Source organism: Malaya genurostris, chromosome 1 (assembly GCF_030247185.1).
Source record: "Malaya genurostris strain Urasoe2022 chromosome 1, Malgen_1.1, whole genome shotgun sequence".
Taxonomy (NCBI): Eukaryota; Metazoa; Arthropoda; class Insecta; order Diptera; family Culicidae; genus Malaya; species Malaya genurostris.
The window spans coordinates 87,259,952-87,284,746 of record NC_080570.1 but is presented as its reverse complement, the minus strand read 5'-3'; the positions used below and the strand labels follow the sequence as shown (position 1 = coordinate 87,284,746).

The 24,795-nt window shown below is 33.6% G+C and overlaps 1 protein-coding gene across 4 annotated transcripts in view; it reads right to left on the bottom strand.

Annotated features, from left to right (window-relative positions):
• Nucleotides 1-24,795, bottom strand: part of LOC131440661 (coiled-coil domain-containing protein 186) — a 483,734-nt gene that overhangs the window by 426,806 nt on the left and 32,133 nt on the right. For all 4 annotated transcript variants that reach the window (XM_058612138.1, XM_058612135.1, XM_058612136.1 and 1 more), the window contains 2 exons: nucleotides 4,819-4,961; nucleotides 4,278-4,698 (listed from right to left, as the gene is read on the bottom strand). In XM_058612138.1, the coding sequence (XP_058468121.1) occupies nucleotides 4,278-4,698; nucleotides 4,819-4,892 (495 nt within the window). In that variant the 5' untranslated portion in view covers nucleotides 4,893-4,961. Of the gene's footprint in view, nucleotides 1-4,277; nucleotides 4,699-4,818; nucleotides 4,962-24,795 lie in introns of those variants that run through there.

Genomic DNA, 24,795 nt, shown 5'->3' with positions numbered 1-24,795 from the left:
TAAAAAAGTTGTTGATTTTTCATTGCGATTATTGTTTTGCTTTCAACTGTCTCCGGCATTTGACAGCATTCAAAACAACATATTTTTCAACTACTTGAATATATGCAAATCAAAAACCATATTGGTTGAATCAAAACGAAATTAGTTAAATCAACTATCGTAAAAATCAAAAACTGCGATATCGCAATTTTATGATCGAAGGGTTCTCCGTGCCGGTATTCAGGAACCAGCATAACCCAAGCCGATTCGTATGGTCATATGACGAATAAATTCCAATAGTTTTAAGTCCAACTTTAAAGCTTTTCGGGATTGTCATCTGTTATATCGGTTTGAATTTTAAAAATTCTTCATCATGTAATTCCAGAATCGGAAGTCAGAATTGGATAAAATTAATTAAATTTGTATGGGATCATAAATCCTTTAATTTGAATTTTTGTCTCTGAAATCTAAAGATTTTGAAAGCTTTAGAGACAAAAAGAGTCTCTGAAAATCGTCAAGATTTCTGAAAATCCCTTTTTTGAAAAATCGACGTTATTTCTTCTTAAGGTAGCGCTTCGCCGTGGTCACGGGAGTTCGCTGCCTATCCCGGGGTTTCACGCACTTTACCCAAAATTGTGAGAAAACGGTAAAGAAAACGAAATTCCAAGAACATACGATTCTAGATAATCAATTTTTCTATCGATTCGTATATAAACTGTGCCTGATAAACGTTTTTATCGAAAGATTTCGTGCGAGTTTTAAAAATAAATGAGTTTTTCCTTATTCTTTCGCACGCACACAATGTCAACGCATGCATCGGGGTGTGAAAAATGCCACATGCGGTAGACGCTAACAACATTTCTTTTGTTTTCGTTGTCCGTTCTCTCTGTGTAAACGTTGAATAAAGATGAGTAGAAAATGTAAGTAAGTGTTACTACTTTGTAAAATAATTTCTATTCATGTTTCAGTAGAACCAGAAATCAGTAATGATTTTCATCGCTACTAGCTTTGAAGCTTTGTTGAAAACGTAGCACATCCCTACATATGCGAGTTGTTTATAGCGAGAAATGGAAAAAAGAAAACAAAAGGTTTAACAAAACTCGCACGAAATCTCGCGAAAGAAAAGCTTTCTAACTAATATTTTTCGCCAAATGCATAGTAAAATCATTTACCTACAATCGTATGTTTTTGATTTTGCGTGAATCGGGTTAGTATTGGACACGGAAAGACCGAAATTAGCATTTTGGCAAAAAAATTAGTTGATTTTCTGATTTTAGTTTAGTTATTTTTTGAGACAACTAAAAAAATCTTACTTTTGCTGATTTAGATTTTTTAATTCTGATTCTCTTAATAATAATAAAATATTTGTTGAAATGGCTATTTTTTTTAGTTGAATTCACCAATTAAACGTGCTGTCATTTCTTAGCTAAGGCACGCTTCATATCCATTCAACTAATTTTTTAGTTGAATTAGATAAATAAAACGTTGTTTTCAACCAACATAAATGGTTGAATTGGTTTCTGCAATTAGCAGCTATATGGCGCTCGTTAACACTGTAATGACTACTAGCCACTAGATGGCACACTACTACCGAAAAAATTTCAGTCGCGGTTATCTTTTCTATATTGGCAGGTATAAATACGATGTTGTATTGGAGAAAAAGACATAAGCGAAACATAAACTTCTTTTTGAAAAATTTTACTTCTAAATCGCTGTTTTCTTCATTCGACTTCGCGAAATCGACTCTCTCACTGAAAACTTTGAGCACTCGGAAAACAAAAACCGAATACAAGTAGTACACCGGACGGCGTAGCCCGGAATGAGAAGATACAAAAAAACATCATTTGACGTATACAGCGGTAGACGCTAACAACATTTCTTTTGTTTTCGTTGTCCGTTCTCTCTGTGTAAACGTTGAATAAAGATGAGTAGAAAATGTAAGTAAGTGTTACTACTTTGTAAAATAATTTCTATTCATGTTTCAGTAGAACCAGAAATCAGTAATGATTTTCATCGCTACTAGCTTTGAAGCTTTGTTGAAAACGTAGCACATCCCTACATATGCGAGTTGTTTATAGCGAGAAATGGAAAAAAGAAAACAAAAGGTTTAACAAAACTCGCACGAAATCTCGCGAAAGAAAAGCTTTCTAACTAATATTTTTCGCCAAATGCATAGTAAAATCATTTACCTACAATCGTATGTTTTTGATTTTGCGTGAATCGGGTTAGTATTGGACACGGAAAGACCGAAATTAGCATTTTGGCAAAAAAATTAGTTGATTTTCTGATTTTAGTTTAGTTATTTTTTGAGACAACTAAAAAAATCTTACTTTTGCTGATTTAGATTTTTTAATTCTGATTCTCTTAATAATAATAAAATATTTGTTGAAATGGCTATTTTTTTTTAGTTGAATTCACCAATTAAACGTGCTGTCATTTCTTAGCTAAGGCACGCTTCATATCCATTCAACTAATTTTTTAGTTGAATTAGATAAATAAAACGTTGTTTTCAACCAACATAAATGGTTGAATTGGTTTCTGCAATTAGCAGCTATATGGCGCTCGTTAACACTGTAATGACTACTAGCCACTAGATGGCACACTACTACCGAAAAAATTTCAGTCGCGGTTATCTTTTCTATATTGGCAGGTATAAATACGATGTTGTATTGGAGAAAAAGACATAAGCGAAACATAAACTTCTTTTTGAAAAATTTTACTTCTAAATCGCTGTTTTCTTCATTCGACTTCGCGAAATCGACTCTCTCACTGAAAACTTTGAGCACTCGGAAAACAAAAACCGAATACAAGTAGTACACCGGACGGCGTAGCCCGGAATGAGAAGATACAAAAAAACATCATTTGACGTATACAATTAGAGTGCAACATTCGAAACTCACTTCACTGTTTCCCGTAAAAACATTATTACCCACAATCGCTTCAACTGCCCACAAATTCTGAATAAATACACTTTCCACTAACAGTTTACGTCATTTTTACATATCGGTTTGGAAATTTATATAGGGATATATCGTAACACATGCGAAAAACATCTAAACAATTTGCGGGCAGTTTCAACAAGACTGTCCCTTTTAGCTTTTTAATGGATTGTTTTGCTTTGACACTACTGTCCTTCAGTAATGACGGTTATAGATAAATAGAATCAAAGTTTCTGATTTTAATAACGAAATTAGTTGTCAATGAGAATTTCGTGTTGGATCGAAATATTGCTGGTTTGTGTCCAGAATATTCGCCAACTAAACACATTCTCTAAAAATAAGAGTTTTTTTCAGCACAGTAAATTCTAAATTTTAACTAATTTTATAGTTATTTTGGAAATTTTGTTGTTAAAATCAACTAATTCAAAAACAGTAATACGAATTAGGCGCAGAGCTAATTTCGGTCGTTCCGTGGAGAAATTTGCAATTTAGAGTGAAATTTCAGCGACAAAGCAAGAGGAAACAGTGAGTTGTCTCGCTTCGACTTGACCACGGCGAAGCGCTACCTTAACTGCTATCGGTGCTTTCGGAACCGAAAATCGGGGACCAGTAATGCCGAGGTAGGATCTGATAACCAACTATACCAAATTGAAATTTATCAGCCAGTTTTACAAAACTTTGTTTTTCATTTCGCCACTCTTTTCATTTGTAAAATATGCTTTGATATCGACAATGTTCACTTATCGCGCTGTAACTCCGGAACCGAATTTGGATCGAATTCGAGATCTACCGATAAAATTATAAGACCTTTTATTTGCGTCTTAGTTTGTAATAATCGGTTGAGGGTTTGTTGAGATAATTGAGTACGCATTTTCTCATACTTTTGCACATATTGCCTGTAACTCCGGAAGGCATATCAATGTGAAACTCAATAGCAAGATATCATACTATCGATTCAGCTATCTCTAAATAAAGTGAGTGCTATTTTTTTTCCATATTTTGTGCATATTACCAGAGCCGAAAGTCCGGAACTTTCATATGAATCTAAGTTTTTTTTAAATTGGCACAATCTTCTCTGAAAAAAATTGAATTACATTATTTGTTACATGCATGCTCACACAACTTTTGGCTATTTCCATGAACTGAGTCGAACGGTATATGACACTCACCCCCTATAGACTTCGGTTCCAAAGTCGGTTTTCACTGTGCTGCCAAACTGTTCTATACGAAAAAAGCAAAACCAAAATGTGTGCTCAAAACAGGGACCAATTTTTCTATATGAAAAAGGCAAAACCTTAATGTGTGCTCAAAATTGGGACCATTTTACATCCATTCATATCTCTATGTTATTAGACTAACCTTTGTTAAGAGGAAATTTTTTTTATTAATGCAATCCATATTCTGTATAACGTGTTGGACTTCTCCATGAAGGTATCTAATTTCTCGTTTTCTTTCACCTAAATGTTTTGCCATTATTATTTGTTCTCTGCATCTATGTTTGCGTTCCAGATTTATTGTGTTTGCTAATGTTTCAACATCACATATATATTTCTTTTGAATTTTCTTTACGCATTGGCTATCTAATATGACTCCAACCCTTCTAGATCTATACATCGAAAGTTCATTGGATAGAGTCACATTTACTGCACTCAATTCTTCATTAAGAGCTAATAATTCAGATTCTTTTGCGCTAAATTTTGCAATATCTTCTGCATATTCCTTCAAAGTTTTTCGCAAAGTAAGATTTTGCTCTGATTGCATTTGATTGATATCCTTTTCACTGTAATTAATACATATTTTTATTAGATACATTTATTTAAACGTCTGTTTGCTGGGGAGGATTGATACATTAGTATCAATATAGATCAACCTAATAAAATGAGCCGAGAAGTTTACTTACATAGTTGGTTGAGCTGGAATCATGTTTGGTGTATCATGATTCGTCTGCAAATCCGCACATTTTAATACATACATGTCCAATTTCTTCTGCAAATCCTCTATTTCTCTTAAATACTTGTTATTTTCAAGGACCAGTTGATCTCGCTGAAATGGTCAAAGAATTTATTATAGAATGTTTTCACGCCTTGTTAAACATTATATGAATTAGGAACTTTTTTATTTTCACGCAAAAATATTGAGTTATAGGTTTCCGATTTTACTGTAAATGACATGAATTTCTAGGTATACTTAAACAGTTCGTTCGGTTCAACCTTTCAAAATTTTAAATTGTGTTCCTACTACTACTAAAACCTGGATCAATTCACCTAGTGATGTGCTTTTGACCACATTTTTTATGTTTCCGGATACAGTCCACTATTGAAATTGTTGGTTCGCCTGACTTTCTGCACAACGAGTGGATTTCAACTGAATTTGTACATGAGCTCAGATTTGGTTTCCATGTACGCAAACATATGAACAGGACAAGATGTACTCTTTTGCAAACCCGATTAAATTAGCATTTCGAATCGCGTGGGGTGGTCAAAATGAGAGAACTTATTTTTGAAAGTGTATAACAAAATTGAATAATTTTTACGATACGTTGGGGTTTCAATATGCGAAACTAGTAATTCTTTGAATTTTTGTCACATTTATTGAGCCGAAGATTCAATGAATTTAAACTTATCTTAAATATACTGCGTTTTTTCGCGTAATTCTTTGAATTTTTGTCACATTTATTGAGCCGAAGATTCATTGAATTTAAACTTATCTTAAATATACTGCGTTTTTTCGCGTAAAATTGTAGGATAGTTTCTTATGTTTTCAGAAAATCGGGGCGATTTATTTTAAAATCGAGAACCACCATTTTTTTTATATTAGGAGAACAAATCAATTTACAAGAAATATTTGAAGAGAAAGTTTGCTAGAATGCAAAAATTGACAAGCCGTATCATGTTAAACTTATTGCATATTTCTCTTGCAGTACCGCTGCAGCAATTTCAGGTGTAACTTTGATTCAGCAGTCATTTGCCTATGCGTGCGTACAGTAAACAATAGTTGTGATAATCGGATACTGGAGGCTGGCTCATTGAAATCATTCCTCGCGCTATAACTAAACTCGGAGAAAAGGATTGAATCCTATCACTATTACTATTACTATTACTATTACTATTACTATTACTATTACTATTACTATTACTATTACTATTACTATTACTATTACTATTACTATTACTATTACTATTACTATTACTATTACTATTACTATTACTATTACTATTACTATTACTATTACTATTACTATTACTATTACTATTACTATTACTATTACTATTACTATTACTATTACTATTACTATTACTATTACTATTACTATTACTATTACTATTACTATTACTATTACTATTACTATTACTATTACTATTACTATTACTATTACTATTACTATTACTATTACTATTACTATTACTATTACTATTACTATTACTATTACTATTACTATTACTATTACTATTACTATTACTATTACTATTACTATTACTATTACTATTACTATTACTATTACTATTACTATTACTATTACTATTACTATTACTATTACTATTACTATTACTATTACTATTACTATTACTATTACTATTACTATTACTATTACTATTACTATTACTATTACTATTACTATTACTATTACTATTACTATTACTATTACTATTACTATTACTATTACTATTACTATTACTATTACTATTACTATTACTATTACTATTACTATTACTATTACTATTACTATTACTATTACTATTACTATTACTATTACTATTACTATTACTATTACTATTACTATTACTATTACTATTACTATTACTATTACTATTACTATTACTATTACTATTACTATTACTATTACTATTACTATTACTATTACTATTACTATTACTATTACTATTACTATTACTATTACTATTACTATTACTATTACTATTACTATTACTATTACTATTACTATTACTATTACTATTACTATTACTATTACTATTACTATTACTATTACTATTACTATTACTATTACTATTACTATTACTATTACTATTACTATTACTATTACTATTACTATTACTATTACTATTACTATTACTATTACTATTACTATTACTATTACTATTACTATTACTATTACTATTACTATTACTATTACTATTACTATTACTATTACTATTACTATTACTATTACTATTACTATTACTATTACTATTACTATTACTATTACTATTACTATTACTATTACTATTACTATTACTATTACTATTACTATTACTATTACTATTACTATTACTATTACTATTACTATTACTATTACTATTACTATTACTATTACTATTACTATTACTATTACTATTACTATTACTATTACTATTACTATTACTATTACTATTACTATTACTATTACTATTACTATTACTATTACTATTACTATTACTATTACTATTACTATTACTATTACTATTACTATTACTATTACTATTACTATTACTATTACTATTACTATTACTATTACTATTACTATTACTATTACTATTACTATTACTATTACTATTACTATTACTATTACTATTACTATTACTATTACTATTACTATTACTATTACTATTACTATTACTATTACTATTACTATTACTATTACTATTACTATTACTATTACTATTACTATTACTATTACTATTACTATTACTATTACTATTACTATTACTATTACTATTACTATTACTATTACTATTACTATTACTATTACTATTACTATTACTATTACTATTACTATTACTATTACTATTACTATTACTATTACTATTACTATTACTATTACTATTACTATTACTATTACTATTACTATTACTATTACTATTACTATTACTATTACTATTACTATTACTATTACTATTACTATTACTATTACTATTACTATTACTATTACTATTACTATTACTATTACTATTACTATTACTATTACTATTACTATTACTATTACTATTACTATTACTATTACTATTACTATTACTATTACTATTACTATTACTATTACTATTACTATTACTATTACTATTACTATTACTATTACTATTACTATTACTATTACTATTACTATTACTATTACTATTACTATTACTATTACTATTACTATTACTATTACTATTACTATTACTATTACTATTACTATTACTATTACTATTACTATTACTATTACTATTACTATTACTATTACTATTACTATTACTATTACTATTACTATTACTATTACTATTACTATTACTATTACTATTACTATTACTATTACTATTACTATTACTATTACTATTACTATTACTATTACTATTACTATTACTATTACTATTACTATTACTATTACTATTACTATTACTATTACTATTACTATTACTATTACTATTACTATTACTATTACTATTACTATTACTATTACTATTACTATTACTATTACTATTACTATTACTATTACTATTACTATTACTATTACTATTACTATTACTATTACTATTACTATTACTATTACTATTACTATTACTATTACTATTACTATTACTATTACTATTACTATTACTATTACTATTACTATTACTATTACTATTACTATTACTATTACTATTACTATTACTATTACTATTACTATTACTATTACTATTACTATTACTATTACTATTACTATTACTATTACTATTACTATTACTATTACTATTACTATTACTATTACTATTACTATTACTATTACTATTACTATTACTATTACTATTACTATTACTATTACTATTACTATTACTATTACTATTACTATTACTATTACTATTACTATTACTATTACTATTACTATTACTATTACTATTACTATTACTATTACTATTACTATTACTATTACTATTACTATTACTATTACTATTACTATTACTATTACTATTACTATTACTATTACTATTACTATTACTATTACTATTACTATTACTATTACTATTACTATTACTATTACTATTACTATTACTATTACTATTACTATTACTATTACTATTACTATTACTATTACTATTACTATTACTATTACTATTACTATTACTATTACTATTACTATTACTATTACTATTACTATTACTATTACTATTACTATTACTATTACTATTACTATTACTATTACTATTACTATTACTATTACTATTACTATTACTATTACTATTACTATTACTATTACTATTACTATTACTATTACTATTACTATTACTATTACTATTACTATTACTATTACTATTACTATTACTATTACTATTACTATTACTATTACTATTACTATTACTATTACTATTACTATTACTATTACTATTACTATTACTATTACTATTACTATTACTATTACTATTAGCGATAGCGATGACTTGGGTAAAATCCCAGTTATAATGTTTTTTTTTTTCAATTTTTTAAGTGTCCGATTTTGCCCCGGTCTCCCTTATATTATGAAAAATTACTCAACAAGTCATCTTGGGAATGCAGTTCTGAGGATCATAAATCAATCTTGAAAAATTATTTAAAAGAGTAGTCTAGCTGGATTAAACTCGAAAAAATGAACTTATTTGTTATTTTAAATATGCGAAATTTAGGAAGTACGATAGTATCGTACTTCTAAACTAAAGAGCCGTAAACATTATCGATTTACGTTTGTCTTTATTTTGAGTCAATTCCTAATAAGAAATTCGTACAATTTAAGGATACGGATAATTTACTTATGAGCGAAGTGGCTTTCAGCGGGATTCGGCGAAATGATAATCGCCGTAACTACTCTTTCGTCGATATGGTTTCAACGAAACGGCTTTCGGCGTAAGTGTTTTCGGTGAAATGGATTCATCAGAACGACTGACTCATGATTATTGTAATCATTATAATAATTGTAATAATATTATTAATATTGATAATAATAATAAAAATAATAATAATATTAATAAAAACAATGCTGAAAAATATAAATAATAATAATAATAATCATGATAATACATTCGAGTGTTTGGGTTTCGCATGCTAGCAAGATTAAACCATAGGAAAAAATCTGTCCACTACAAGATACAAATATTAAAGCAGACCAAGCAGAAAACATACACGAAATAGTACTCGCAGAAAATGATAGCAGTCATTCTCCATCATGTTACGTTTTTGAAAGTTATAGATGCTACGAAACATTACATGCGTTACTTTGTTGTAAGTTATGGGCGTTACAAAGCGTTACATGCATAACTTTTTTTGTGAATCATAGGCGTTATGAAGCGTTACAAGCGTTACTTTTTTGTAAGATACAGACGAAACGAACCGTTGCAAGTGTTATTTGATTTGGAAGTTATAGATGTTATTGATCGTTACATGCGTCACTTTTTTGTGTGTTAAAGGAGTTACATGCGTTACTTTTTTGTGAGTTATGACGTTACGGAGTCTTACATGCGTTACTTCTTTGAAAGTTATAGCGCTACGTTTTTGAAAGTTATAGGTGTTACGAAGCGTTACACGCGTTACTTTTATATAAGTTATAGACGTTACGAAGAGCTACATGCGCTTCTTTTTTGTAGGTTACAGGCGTTACAAAGCGTTATATGCGTTACTTTTTTGTGAATCTTAAGCGTTACGTAGCGTTACTTGCGTTACTTTGTAAGTTATAGGTGTTACGAAGCGTTACATGCGTTACCTTTGTGAGTTGTGACGTTACGAAGCGTTATATGCGTTACTTTTTTGAAAGCTATAAACATCACAAAGCGTTACTTTTTTGTAAGTTATGGACGTTACGAAGCGTTACATGCGTTTCTTTTCGGTAAGTTAAAGGCGTTACGCAGTATTGCATGCGTTATTTTTTGTGAATCATAGGCGCTACGAAGTGTTACATGCGTTACTTTTTGTAAGTTATTGGCGTTACGAAGCGTTACATACGAGACTTGTGTGAGTTACAACATTACAAGTGGTACTCATTTGTAAGTTAGGAGCTCTGCATGCTTTACTTTTAGGCGTTACGAAGCGTTATATGTGTTAATTTTTAGTGAACTGTAGGCGTTACGAACGCTTACAAACGTTACTTTTATTTGAGTTATTAGCGTTACGAAGCGTTGCAATCGTTACTCGTTTGTATGTTACAAGCGTTACGATGCATTACGAGCAATTCTTTGTAGTTAGTTTTAGGTGTTACGAAGCGTTTCCTTTAGTTACGTTACCGTTAGTATTTTGTGAGTTGTAGGCATTACGTGCGTTATTCTTTTGTGAATTGCAGACGTTACGAAGTGTTACACGCATTACTTTTTTGTACATTAAAGGCGATACGAAACGTTACATGCATTACTTTTTTGTAAGTTTAGTCGCTACGAAGCGTTACATGCATTACAAGTTTAGTCGCTACGAAGCGTTACATGCATCGTAATAAAACTGTAAAACTGTAAACTGTTTTGTCATCCCATTTTTAACATATTGAAGAGTCACTTATTTGCAAGTGCTTAAAAGTTTAAGCACCTCGAGAAAAGTCCCCACGCAAAATCTGAGCTACATCGCATATGAAAAATCGGATATTGAAAAATTTCGGTCTTGGAAAATCGCCCTAGTACACGAGATTTTTGAAATCGAGATTATTGTTAGATTCCAAAAGTCTTAATTTAATTTTTTTTATGTCAAACGTCAAATTTGGAGATTTGTGCCATAAAGGTGCAGAACGGTGTCGCTTTTGTAAAATCTCTAAACCCTCTCGGGGGTTGGAGGTTTTATTAACTGTGAATTTTATTTCTTTATGTTTCGTGCTGTTTTCCCACATCTCCCACTTCACAATTCAGGAAATTGATAAGAAGCTACGGCAAGGGAATAATCTCCAAATAACTAGGGAAACGTGCCACTTGAGACAATTAGTTCTGATTTCTGGTTACTGAAGAAGGGTTTGCCTTTTTCTATAGAAAAGTATTAGAATTGCTTGAAAACCCGACTATCGAACGGAGCCTCGGAGACCCATAGTGATGTATACCAATCGACTCAGCTCGACGAGATCGGAATATATATGTGTGTGTATGTATGTGCACCTTTTAACGAATTTTTTCAACGCGCAATTTTCTCAGATATTCAACAAGCCAAGGCTCGTTTGGAAGCTAATAATGGGCCGTTGATAAAGTTCGAAGATTAAATGGCTGCGAATGAATGGTGATATAAGTGACGTAACCAACAAAACGCGTTGTTTTTTTTATCGCCCAAATTCCTCGGAGATGGGTGAACCCCTCCCGAAATCAGAAACAGAAACGAAATAATTTTTGAAAAATATTATGGGGCTGTTGATCCTTTAGATTACACCATTAGATAGAGGTTTTAACGATTCTTGGGCCCTTGCTCGAAAAATTGTGACGATTGAATCGGTCAAAGTTGAGAGTTTTAATCTGTACAAGTCTCCTGGAAAGGATGGAGTTTCCCAGTGTTACTGCAGAAAGGGTATGAACATTTCAAACATGTATTGAAGAAAATACTTACTTTACTTACTTTCAGTCTTGCGACAGGATATGTCTTGCAACAGGATAGAGCTTTGCAGGAAATAATTGTCAAATTTATTCCAAAAGGTGGTCGCGACACTTATGAGAAGAGTTTCAGCCCTATTAGTCTTAGCTCATTTCTTCTTAAAACAGTGGAACGCATAGTCGATGATTATATCAGATTATCCGCTACATGGAATGCAACATGCTTACCAGCGTGAAAAGATCACTACAACACTATTAGATGATGTTGTGTACAATATTGAAAAAGCTTGATCACAAAAGCAATCCTGCTTGGGAGTTTTCCTAGATATTGAAGGTTCCTTTGATAACCTAATTCAATTCTGGAAGCAGTCCGTGGTCATGGCATACCTTCAAGTATCACAATTTGGATACACGCAATGCTTAGCAATCGATTCCTTTGTTCATCGCTTCGGCAAGTAGAGATTAGAAAGCTGAGTGTCTGTGGGTGTCCTCAAGGTGATGTACTATTTCCACTTTTATGGAACCTAGTAGCTGATGGTTTGTTGAGGAATCTTAATGACTTTGATTCCCGACCTACGGTTTTGCCGATGATTATCATATATTAATAACGGGTATAAGCATTAACACTCTTTTTAATTTAATGCAATAAGCCCTGCGATCTGTTCAGTAATGGTGTTGTCAGGTTAGATTATCTGTAAACCCAGGCAAAACATCAATGGAGCTTTCCACTCATCGTAGGATTATCACAGAAGCTCGTTCGTAACAATTCTTCGATTCAGAGGTTACTGTGGTTGATCGAGTTAAATACGTCGGGGTTATTCTTGATTCAAAACTGAATTGGTCTGCTCACATTGACTTTAGGATTAATAGAGCTTGCATGGCTTTCGGCCAATGCAAACGAGCTTTTGGAAAATCATGGGAACTCAAACCCAGATACATTCTTAGGATCTACACAACTATGCATTCACGACAACTCCTGCTACTGCTCTAGAGGTGTTACTGTGCATTAAACCACTGCATGTGTTTCTAAAATAAGAAGCATTATTTTGTGCATACCGGCTTAACACTCCACACTCGCTTGTGGTCTCAAATGGTAATCTGGGATGAGTATTAACTCGCTCCTAGTGACTTAACTTTCACATGCAGTTTTCCTTTCAAAACATTCAATGTGAGCTATCCTTTTCGGGAGGAATGGATGTTTGGTTATTCGGAACGACAACTAGATGAACACATAGTTTGTTATACGGACGGTTGTATGTTGAATGGTCGTGCTGGTGCTGGTGTTTACTGTCGTGAAATGAGGCTAGCGCAGTCTTATTCAGTTGGTAGATACTGTACTGTGTTTCAAACAGAATTCTTCGCGATGATGAGCGGAATTCAATCGGCACTCCAGATGAAAATCTGTGGTAAACGAATTTATTTTTGTTCCGACAGTCAGGTAGCCTTAATAGCAATCAGTTCGAATGATTCACGGTCGAATCTAGTGATCGTATGTCGAACTCAAATTGAAGACCTCAGTATTTCAAATGTTGTCTATTTCTTACGTATACCTGGCCATTTTGGTATTACTTCAAATAAATGGGCTGATGAGTTGGCAGAAGCTAGTGCAACGAATGATTTCGGTGGTCCTCAACCAGCTTTACCACTTTAAACTAGTTGGATAAAGCACAAAATTTGTTCTTAGGCTGCATCCAAACATGCCAGCAACTGAAACAGCTTGCAAACTTGCGCTCGGACAAAAGCCTTTTTACCAGATTTGAATATGAAAATGTCAAAGCGTCTACTACATTTTTCCAAGCATCATTGCAGTATTCTGGTCAGAGCTCTGACTGCACATTACAAACTTAATTATCACATGGCTACTATTCAACGTGCTGAGTATTATTCATGTGATTTGTGTGAATGCGAATGTGAATGACATATCCGAATTCAACAAGTTTAGCTAGGATATTTTCGCCTCGAACAGTCATCGGGCGCGGTTCGCTGTTTCGAGCGCTCCGCAAGTAATAATTTATTTATTTTATTTTCCGCACGCGTAGTCAAACGCGGGCTTTTTATAGCATAAGTGTATAGTGCAATCAAATTTAGTGAAATTTAAGAAAAATGAAGTGTGGAGTGAAATCTTGCTCTAACATTGACGACCGCTTCCTATGGAAGTGCGAACATTGCCACAAGGCTTATCACGCCGCTTGCATTGGAGTACAACGGCATCAGGAACATTTAATCTTGGCATTTATGGTGCCAGTGTGTGCTGACTGCCAGCATTTAATAAGAACAGGAGTAGAGACCCTGAAGCTGCTACACCAACAGGAGCAGCTTTTAAAGTATACTAAATCACAAACGGAGGCGTTCCACCGGACCTGACATCTGACGTCAAAAGTCACTACTTTGAAATTTCCGATAGTGTCGAGCGCTTAGTGATTGATGTAAAGCAGTCATTATTTAATATCAGCAAAAATGACAATAGCATTTGTGGCAATCTAGGTCAGCGTATACAGTCATGCGATGCCTCTCTGCATACAGCAATAAGCGACGTCTGCAAATCGAACAAATCCAACAACAAAATTATGAATGAAATGAGTGAGCGTCTTTCTCGCCTCGAAAAGTAATTTTTTGCTTCATTCGAAAATTCTCGAAACCCCCACCGCTGCATTAATTCCTATCTTATAAGAATTGAGAGATGAAGTCAAATCAATCTCGAATATCGTCGCTAAAGATGTGAAAAATTCTCAGTCTAAAACTCTAGCTGAAGAATTGGAAGCAAACAGACCACTAAAACCAATAGAAAAAGAGACACTTGCAACGCTAAACCTCTTCTCAGGCTGGCGCTTCATCGGCAGCAAAAAATATGGAAATGCGACTGGAGAAAATGCGACGCAAAACAAAGAACTCGCCGTCTTCAAGAAAAACAAGCTGAAAATGCAATTCGAAGGCGGAAACAACGTAAACGACAGCAACAAATACGCACGGAAAATAGACCATTGAGTAACAAGCATAGCAGCAAAAGCAATATCTCCGGAAATTCTTTGGCACCTATTAAAAATAATTGTCTTCCGATAAGGAATTACTGGCAGTAGCACGAACTCAATTCTCTGGACCTCCAAGTGCTAGTATTGTCTCTACATTTGTAAACTTTCAAAAGGGTGAAACCATAAACCCACATAGAAGTAATCCAACAAAAAGTAATTTTAACAAACAACACTCGAAAAATAACACCACCTTACCATCGCCATCTACTCGCAATATTCAAATTATGGACAACATTGCGACTTTTTCACATAACAGTGCTAAGTACAGGCAATTTGAACTGGACCCTATGCGACCACCAATTGTTCGTCTCACTGAACACAGTCTACAACTGGCGACGATCGCTTCTTGAAAGCTAGACTTCGTGTGTATAAAATTTTGGTCCATTGCCAAAATTTCAACCGCATGAAAATCCCGGCCAAAATGAAACAAATTCATCAAAATTTGATAACCTCCTCTTTCGACGTAATCCTTGGAACTGAAAGCAGCTGGGATGAATGTGTTAGAAGCTAAGAAGTATTTGGTAATAATTTTAACGTATTTCGGCACGACCGAAATTTATCTCTCTGTCAGAAAAAATCTGGAGGTGGAGTCCTCATAGCCATTAACTCTTGCTTTGCTTCTGAAGAAATTATCACTCCTAAATATAAAGTATTTGAGCATGTATGGGCCAAAGTCTTAATATTAGGAGAAGAACATATTTACAGCTCTGTCTACTTCCCACCCGAAAATGCGAACAAATTCTCTTTTGAATAATTCTTTCAATCTTTAGATACAATTATTTAAATTTAAAATTTAATAAACGTAATGCGGACTTCATTTCTGACATTGAAAATGAATCAATCTTACTAACAGTCGTAGGAGATAACGAAACAGTGCACTACTTTTTAATTTCTAATTTTGGCCTATATCTAAACTCCGTAGAAATCAACAAAACGCATATTGAGACCTTCTTCTCATAAATTGCACAGAAGACTTTTGTGTGAATTCATCAAACCTGCCATTATGGAAAAATGAAGCATTTCACACCAATTGAATATTCATCATTTACACACAATGCATCCCTTCCCTACGACTTGGAATATGAAGATGTGCCGGAATACAATAAAATTGACTTTGAAGAAGTCAAATGTAGACTAAGTATAGTAAATTGGTGGCACAGACTGAGTACAGAAGGAAATGTTGACGTCGAAGTAAACAAATTCTATCACAAAAACAAAATATTAGCCGAAACTTTGCCCATGAAAAGAAGAAGAAAAAATCATAACAGCAAATTACCTGTATGGTTCAATTCACAACTAAAACATATGAAAAATAGAAAACACAAAACTTACAAACAATAAAAAAGTGAAGCTCATCTTCAAAATTACTTAAATCTATGCAATCAACTCAAAATAGCCATTAACACAGCACACGAAGAATACAACCGCAAAAATGAAAGACTTGCCCTAAGAACTTTTTTAACTACACAAAAACTAAACTAAAAAGCAACAATTTTCCATCTCAAATGCACCTCGACGAACATGTAGGGAAAAATAGTACAGAAATCTGCAATCAATTTGCAATTTTTTTCCAAGAAGTATATACATCTTATTCAGAAACTGACCGTGACCGTGAATACTTCTCTTTCATACCTGCATTTTCCAACTCCATCTCTGTAAACTATCTATCAGAACATGACATGTCGAAGCACTGAAAAACTTTGACGCCTCAAAAGGGTCTGGATCTGACAGTATACCACCAATATGTTTAAAAAATCTAGCTGAAGTACTTACACTGCCACTACAACTACTTTTTAACTTATCACTTAATAAATGTACTTTTCCTAAAGCATGGAAATCTTCCTTCCTTGTACCAACATTTAAATGTGGTGCAAAATCTAACATTCGGAACTACCGTGGAATAGCCATTATCTCTTGCATTCCAAAATTCTTTGAATGAATTTTAAACGAAAAACTTTTTCATCAACTTAAAAATGTAATAACAAACAAACAACATGGCTTTTTTAAAGGCCGCTCAACTACAACAAATCTCTTAGAATTTATGACATTCACACTGAATGCAATGGACGTTGGCAACTACATAGAAACTCTTTACACTGACTTTAGCAAAGCTTTCGACCGTATTGACATACCATTACTTTTACACAAACTACAAAAATATGGCATAAAACATACTCTTCTGGAATCGCTCAAATTATACTTAACGAATCGTGTACAGGTAGTCCGCTTCCAAAACATACTGTCTGAGCCGATTAATGTAACTTCTGGCGTACCTCAGGGTTCTCACTTAGGGCCTTTCCTTTTCATTTTACATATAAACGACATTTCCTTCATACTCAAAAATCCTGAAGTGCAAACGACATGAAACTTTTCGTGGAAATTAAAAATATCAACGACACTGTAATATTCCAGAACGAAATCAATCTATTCCACATTTGTTGTTGCAAAAGTCTACTCCAACTCAATGTAAAAAAAATGTAACTCAATAACTTTCAGTAGGAAAAATCAAACTATATCTATACACATACATCTAGGAAATCAGCTTGCAGAAAAATATAAAATTGTACGAGATTTTGGCGTAATCTTAGATTCCAAGCTCACTTTTGTGGAACACTACAATACCATAGTCAATAAAGCAAATAGCATGCTGGGCTTTATTAAACGCTTCAGTCATAACTTTCAGGACCCATACACAATTAAAATATTATACAGTACATATGTCAGAACTATTTTGGAATATTGCAGCCTAGTATGGAATCCATAGAATTTTTTTCACGAAGAACGCATCGAATCTATTCAAAAACAATTTCTTTTATATGCACTTCGTAAATTAAACTGGACAGCATTTCCTCTACCACCATATGAAGCACGCTGCATGCTAATCAATATTCAAACACTTAAAGAACTCCGCGACTTTGCAATGCTTTATTTTATCTGCGACATTATTTCTCAACGCATTCAATCACCTTCTTTATTATCGCAATTAAATTTTTATACACCTAGCCGTCAATTACGAACCAGGAAATTATTTTTAGAAAGAAACATTAGAACAAATTATGCAAAATATAGCCCAATCAATCGAATAATGCGCCACTACAATCAATATTGCGAACATCTTGACCTTGGTATGTCCAAAAATGAAATGAAATTACAGCTTAATCGAAGAAATAATGCGTAGTATCTAAGTAAACATTGTAAACCATTCATATGTAGTCCACATTTGCTTGACGAAATAAATAAATATATAAATAAATAAATAAATAAATAAACATCTGTGGAGATCCAGAGGAAGATGACTACCACATGGTAGAATGTAAGCAGTGCAAATTATGGTCCAATTTTAGTTGTTCGGGGGTAACTGAGGAAATAAAGCATATAGATTGGCATTGTCCAAAATGCTCTAAGGCTGCAGAGAATCAGCTGCGCGTTCCTAAACCAGAAAGGAAAACAAGTAAAAAAATATCACAAAAAGTGAAGGGGATTCGGTTCGTAGAGATGGTGTAAATGTCAATCTCATTACCCAGCATTTAGAAGAAGAGCAAGAGGCAAAACAAATTGCATTTGTAAAGGAATTGAAACTTCGCTAAAAACGTTTAGAGAATGAGAGATCCTGGGAGAAAAAACAATTACCGTTAGAAAAAGAAATGCGAGAAAGTGAACTCAAGCAGGAGAGAGAAATGCAAGAGCTTCAGTTAAAACAAGAAGAAGAACTGCTGGAACGGCAACTGACTGCAGAAAAAACAATTACCACTAGAAAAAGAAATGCGAGAAAGTGAACTCAAGCAGGAGAGAAAAATGCAAGAGCTTCAGCTAAAGCAAGAAGAAAAACTGCTGTAACGGCAACTGACTGCAGAAAAGGAATTCGCGGGCAAACGCGAAATGATTCGTCAAAAGATGAGAATTAGTTTATTGAATATTAAAAGGCTGTCGGAAGTACTTTCTGTCGAACAGAACCAGATATTCTCTACGAGCGAATTAAACAATGGTTAGATCAGAATAAAATGAATAACAAACCACTTCCGGGTGGTAATAGCAAAGGCTCTCTACAGGGAGGACAACCCGGCTCAAGCAAGTCAACTACGCAGCAATCTAGTAACGTGAACGATGACTTCGTTAAAAGTATATCAGAGGGAGACTTTCAGAATGAATGGGAAGACAATTTTTCACTTAAGACAGTTCATTCAAAGCATAGTGTTCGACAAAAGCCCATACACCGAACAATTAGATTAACGCATGAACGATTAGCAGCTCGTCAAGTGACTTCTAAACATCTTCCAACGTTTCGAGGCGAGCCAGAAAGCCGGCCCCTCTTTATAAGTAGCTTTGAATACACAACTAAAGCTTGTGGGTTTTCAAACTTAGATAATTTAAAACGCTTGCAGGACTGCCTACAAGGAGACGCTCTAAAGCTGTCAGAAGCAGACTTGTTCTTCCGAACTCGGTTCCGGACGTTATTCGTGATCTTCGTAATCTATTCGGTAAACCAGAAAAACTATTGAAAACGTTGCTAAGCAAGGTTCGTCAAGCTCAAGCTCCGAGAGCTGACCGCTTAGAGTCTGTTTTGGAATCACGGTAAAGCAATTGTGTGATCATTTGGAGGCTGCTCATCTTAATGATCATCTGAGTAATCCCATTTTAGTACAGGAACTGGTTGAGAAACTGCCACCTAGTTATAAACTAGAGTGGGTCAGGTTCAAGCGTGGTAAAATCGATACTCCACTTCGGATATTCACTGATTTCATGACTGATATAGTGTCAGATGTCTCTGAATTTTCTGAGTTTTTACCTCTTAATGAACCAGTCGGAAGAAGTAAAAAAAAACTAGGAGAAATGAATTTGTTCATCTTCATAATAGCCCTACGTACAAAACTGGAGACGAGTCTCATAGTATTAATCTGAGCCGAACATGCTGGGTCTGTAAAAGAGGCGATCACAAAGTTAGATTTTGCGATAACTTCAAGAGAATGAGCTTAAGTGATCGACTGAATGTAGTGGAAAATCTGAAACTTTGAAGTCTCTGCTTAAACAGTCACGGATAAAGTAAGTGCAAATTCAGTTTGAAGTGTGCAGTTCAAAATTGCAAAGGAAATCATCATCCTCTTCTGCATATACGCGAAGAATTCGTTCAGCTAATGGAAATAGGATGTAACGCCCACAATGCTCAATCCTCAGTGATTTTCCGAATAGTTCCAGTTGTTCTCTACGCTGGGAAGATATCGTTTGAAACACTAGCTTTCTTGGATGAAATAATAGATAAGCAATTGAAAATAAAAGAAGAATGTGAGCAATTGATCATCTCGTAGACGGGTGATGTTAAACGCCATGAAAATGGTTCCCGTCGCATACAATTGATGTTGTCTGCAATTGAATCGGATCATAAAAAAACGTAAGAATTGTTGCCAAGCTGGAACTGTCGAAACAGAGTGTACGGTTTACGTAAGTTGCAAAACGATACTCCCATCTTACCGGATTATCCGTCAGCGAGCACTCGTCGAATGTACCTACCGTATTGATAGGTTTAGACAATTTACATATTTTTGCACCGTTAGAATCTCGTATCGGCAAACCAGGTGAACCAATTGCTGTTCGTTCAGTATTAGGTTGGACAGTGTATGGTCCAGAAAGGGAGAAGCCCAGACCATTCTCAATTTGCATCTAACTAGACCAGCTAGCAACCAAGAGCTACACGATATGATGCGATCTCAATACGTACTCGAGGAACAAAACGATACGTTATTCGTTGAACCAAATTCAGAAGAGAATAAAAGAGCACAACTGATCTTGACAAAAACGACAAAGCGTGTAGGTAATCGCTTCGAGACCGGACTACTATGGCGTAGTGAAGAACGGCAATTTCCAGATGGCTACCAAATGGCCCTTAGACGTATGAAAGCGGTCGAACGAAAACTCGAAAAAGATTAAATGCTGAAAGAAAATCTATATAAGCAAATAAATCAGTATCAAAGCCACAAAGCCACCAGAGAAGAAATTTTCGATACACCACAGTTGTTCTGAGCTCCCCGGAAGCCGGGAAAGGTACGTCTCGTATGGGATGCGGCAGCATCAATTAAAGGCGTTTCTTTGAACTCAGAGTTGATGAAAGGTCCGGATATGTTGGTATCTCTTTCCGGTGTAATCTGTCGCTTTCGAGAGAAACCGATCGCATTCGGGGAAGACATAGGAGAAATGTACCATCAAATTCGAGTTAGATCGGAGGATAAATTGGTACTACGCTTCCTGTTTCGCATGAGTGCTGATACACAACCGTCGGTGTACGTCATGGATGTTGTGACATTCGGATCGATTTGCTCGCCGTGCTCGGTTAAATTTGTAAAAAATCTAAATGCTAGGCAATTTGCTGCTATTGTCGAACGTCACTATGTTGACGACTATTACGATAGTATGGATACATCAGAGGAAGCGATCCAACGCGCAAAGGAAGTTAAATACAGTCACTCTCAAGGAGGTTTCCGAATTAGAAACTGGGTTTCAAACTTAAAAACATTAAACTTTGGGAATAATTTGGGAAGCCCTGGGTGTTCACGTTCACTACGATGTCTAACCATGGATTTGGCGCAATTCTTCAGAATAATAACAGACCCACAAAGAAAATGGTTCTTAGTTGCGTAATGTCTCTTTTCTTACCGTTGGGTCTATTGTCACCATTTACAGTGTTAGGAAAAATATTGTTGCAGGATTTCTGGAGATCGGGCTGTATACGACAAAATCGATGATGTGCAATTTTGTAAATGGGTAGAATGGTGAAACTTACTATTAGATGTTTAACGGTTCAAAGTTCCTCGATGCTATTTTGGTGATGCTAATTCTCATGAGATTGAAGACTTACAGCTAAAAATATTCACGAACGCTAGTGAGTTTGCTTACGGATGCGTGGCTTATTTTCGCACAATTATAAACGGTAAAGTTGTCTGTTATCTGGTAATGAATCTTGCCAAAGTGGCACCAATGAAACCGTTATCGATCCCGCGATTGGAGCTTCAAGGAGCAGTATTAGGTGCTCTTACTTTTTTGCAAGTTATGGGCGTTACAAACAGTTACATACGTTACTGTTTTGTTTATCATGGGCCCTACGAAGCGTTGCAATCGTTACTTTTTTTTTAGAGTTATAGACATTACAAAGCGTTCCTTGCGTTATTTTTTGTAAGTTATAGACGTTAAGAAGCGTTAATTTTTGTGAGTTATGACGTTATTAAGCGTTACATGTGATACTCTTTTGAAAGTTGGAAACGATACAAAGCGGTACATGCGTTACATGCGTTACTGTTTCTCTAAATCTAGTCGTTACAAAGCGTTACATGCGTTGCTTTTTTGAAAGTGATAGACGTTAGAATCGTTACATGCGTTACTTTTTTGAATGTGAAAGACGTTACGAAGTGTGACATGCGTTAAAGCGTTTTATGCGTTACTTTTCTGTAAGTATGGACGTTACTTATATATTGATTTATGTAGCAATAACGGAAAAGCCCATCGGAGCTGAGATTCTATCATGCTCTTTCTTCAACAGGCATAAAACCTTCTCATTTTTGTATCAACAGATTACATAATATAAATGTTACATAACAATCATTTAGGGGCTGTCCATAAAAGACGTCACGCATTTTTTGACGATTTTTGACTCCCCATCCCCCCTTTGTCACAAATTGTCACAGAAGCAAAGACACCCCACCCCCCCTATGTCACATGTCACGAATTCAAAATAAATAAAATTCATCTCAATACATTCTCAATATGTATGACAAACCATACAAATATGAGGGAAAAATCGATTTATTACATGCTGTCATTAGATTGAAAAATATCTCTAAAACTACAAAATCATCGGAATTATTTTATTAATATCAATTATATAAATTAACAAAAGTATTTGGTTGGAATTGATGAAACATTTAAATCATCTGTTTTATTTCTCCTAGGGGTACACAGATATATTATTGTTTTAGGTAAAGAATAATATTTCCTTAGTGTAGCATACAGGACTGAGAAAATAAAGACCAAAACCTCATCAAAACGAGACAACTGCCGAAGAATCTTTTCATTATCAGTCTGATCTACCGTCACACAATGGGTAGTGATTTTGAGCTAAAATGATTCTTGATTTATGTAAGTTCAATCATTGGATGATTCGATAAGCTTTGATGTTGGTGGAGGAAAATCACATATGATCAAGATAAGACATGACATGATCTACGTCTAAAATCGTTGATCTCCCGCCCTTTTTCAAATGGAGTACAATTGAATAAACTGCATCAGAATCAGATAAGAGAAATTCTTATGATATACTATTATCAATGCTAGAAAATCTAATTGCTGAAAAAATTGTCAGTGCATAACTTAAGTTAAACCGTTTGAAGGCATCTTTTTCTTTTTTACTCATATTAGGCAAAATTTATTAATTTCGCTAATTTACTCGCTCCTCCGTGCACTTTTGCTAATCACAACAGAAATGATTTCCTGCATCACTCATTTCCGAATTTACAAGAAGAAGCTTTTACATCAACAAATACACGTTTTCCTATAGAATGTAAACGTTTATTGTGGAGATTTTTTCAGGAAATAGGGCAAAGCAGTAATATAATTAGGTATTTAAAAAATGCGCTCATTGAAAATATTGGACGTCACATTCCAAAAACCTCCCCTCCTCCCCCCTGTCACAAAAGGTCACGTTTTATGAAACACCCCCTCCCTCTTGCGGCGTGACGTCTTTTATGGACAGCCCCTTAGCTTATCCTATATTATTTTATCATTATCCTTATCTAAAACTTCAACGCTAACGCTAGTCATGTATGTTTATAAGGCTATTAATAAAGTAAAACTTATAAAGTTAATAGGAAAATAATCTTATTAATAGGTTTTTGACAGTATTGCGAGATAAATGAAGATCGATCTCGTTAGAACAATTGTTTAATAAGCGGCGCATACTGAAGACTGGTTCATTGAAACAGTAGTTAGTTCAAGAGCGAGTAACTCGGAGAAAAGGACAGAAAAATTCAATAGTTGTAGGAGATCTGCACAATCAATCCAGGATTGGATTAAATCCACAACGAAAACAGCTTTGATGGTGTCCTGGCGAACAGACAGCAAATCGAGATTTATGAGTCTACATCGATTTTCGTAGTTTGGAAGATTTGATGCATCCCTCCATGGCAGACGGCGCAAAGCGAAACGAACGAATTTACGCCGAACAGCTTCAATTCACAGCTTTTCAGTTTGATAATACGGTGCTCAAACAACGACAGCGTACTCATGGGTTGAGCGAACATTGGGATCGTATATTCTATATGACCTTTGAAATTAAGTTGAGAATTCAGTAACACTAATCGATCCTTGATTGATGACTCCCATTTTAGTATGGTTTGCGAAATACCAACCTATTCACGTTGCACC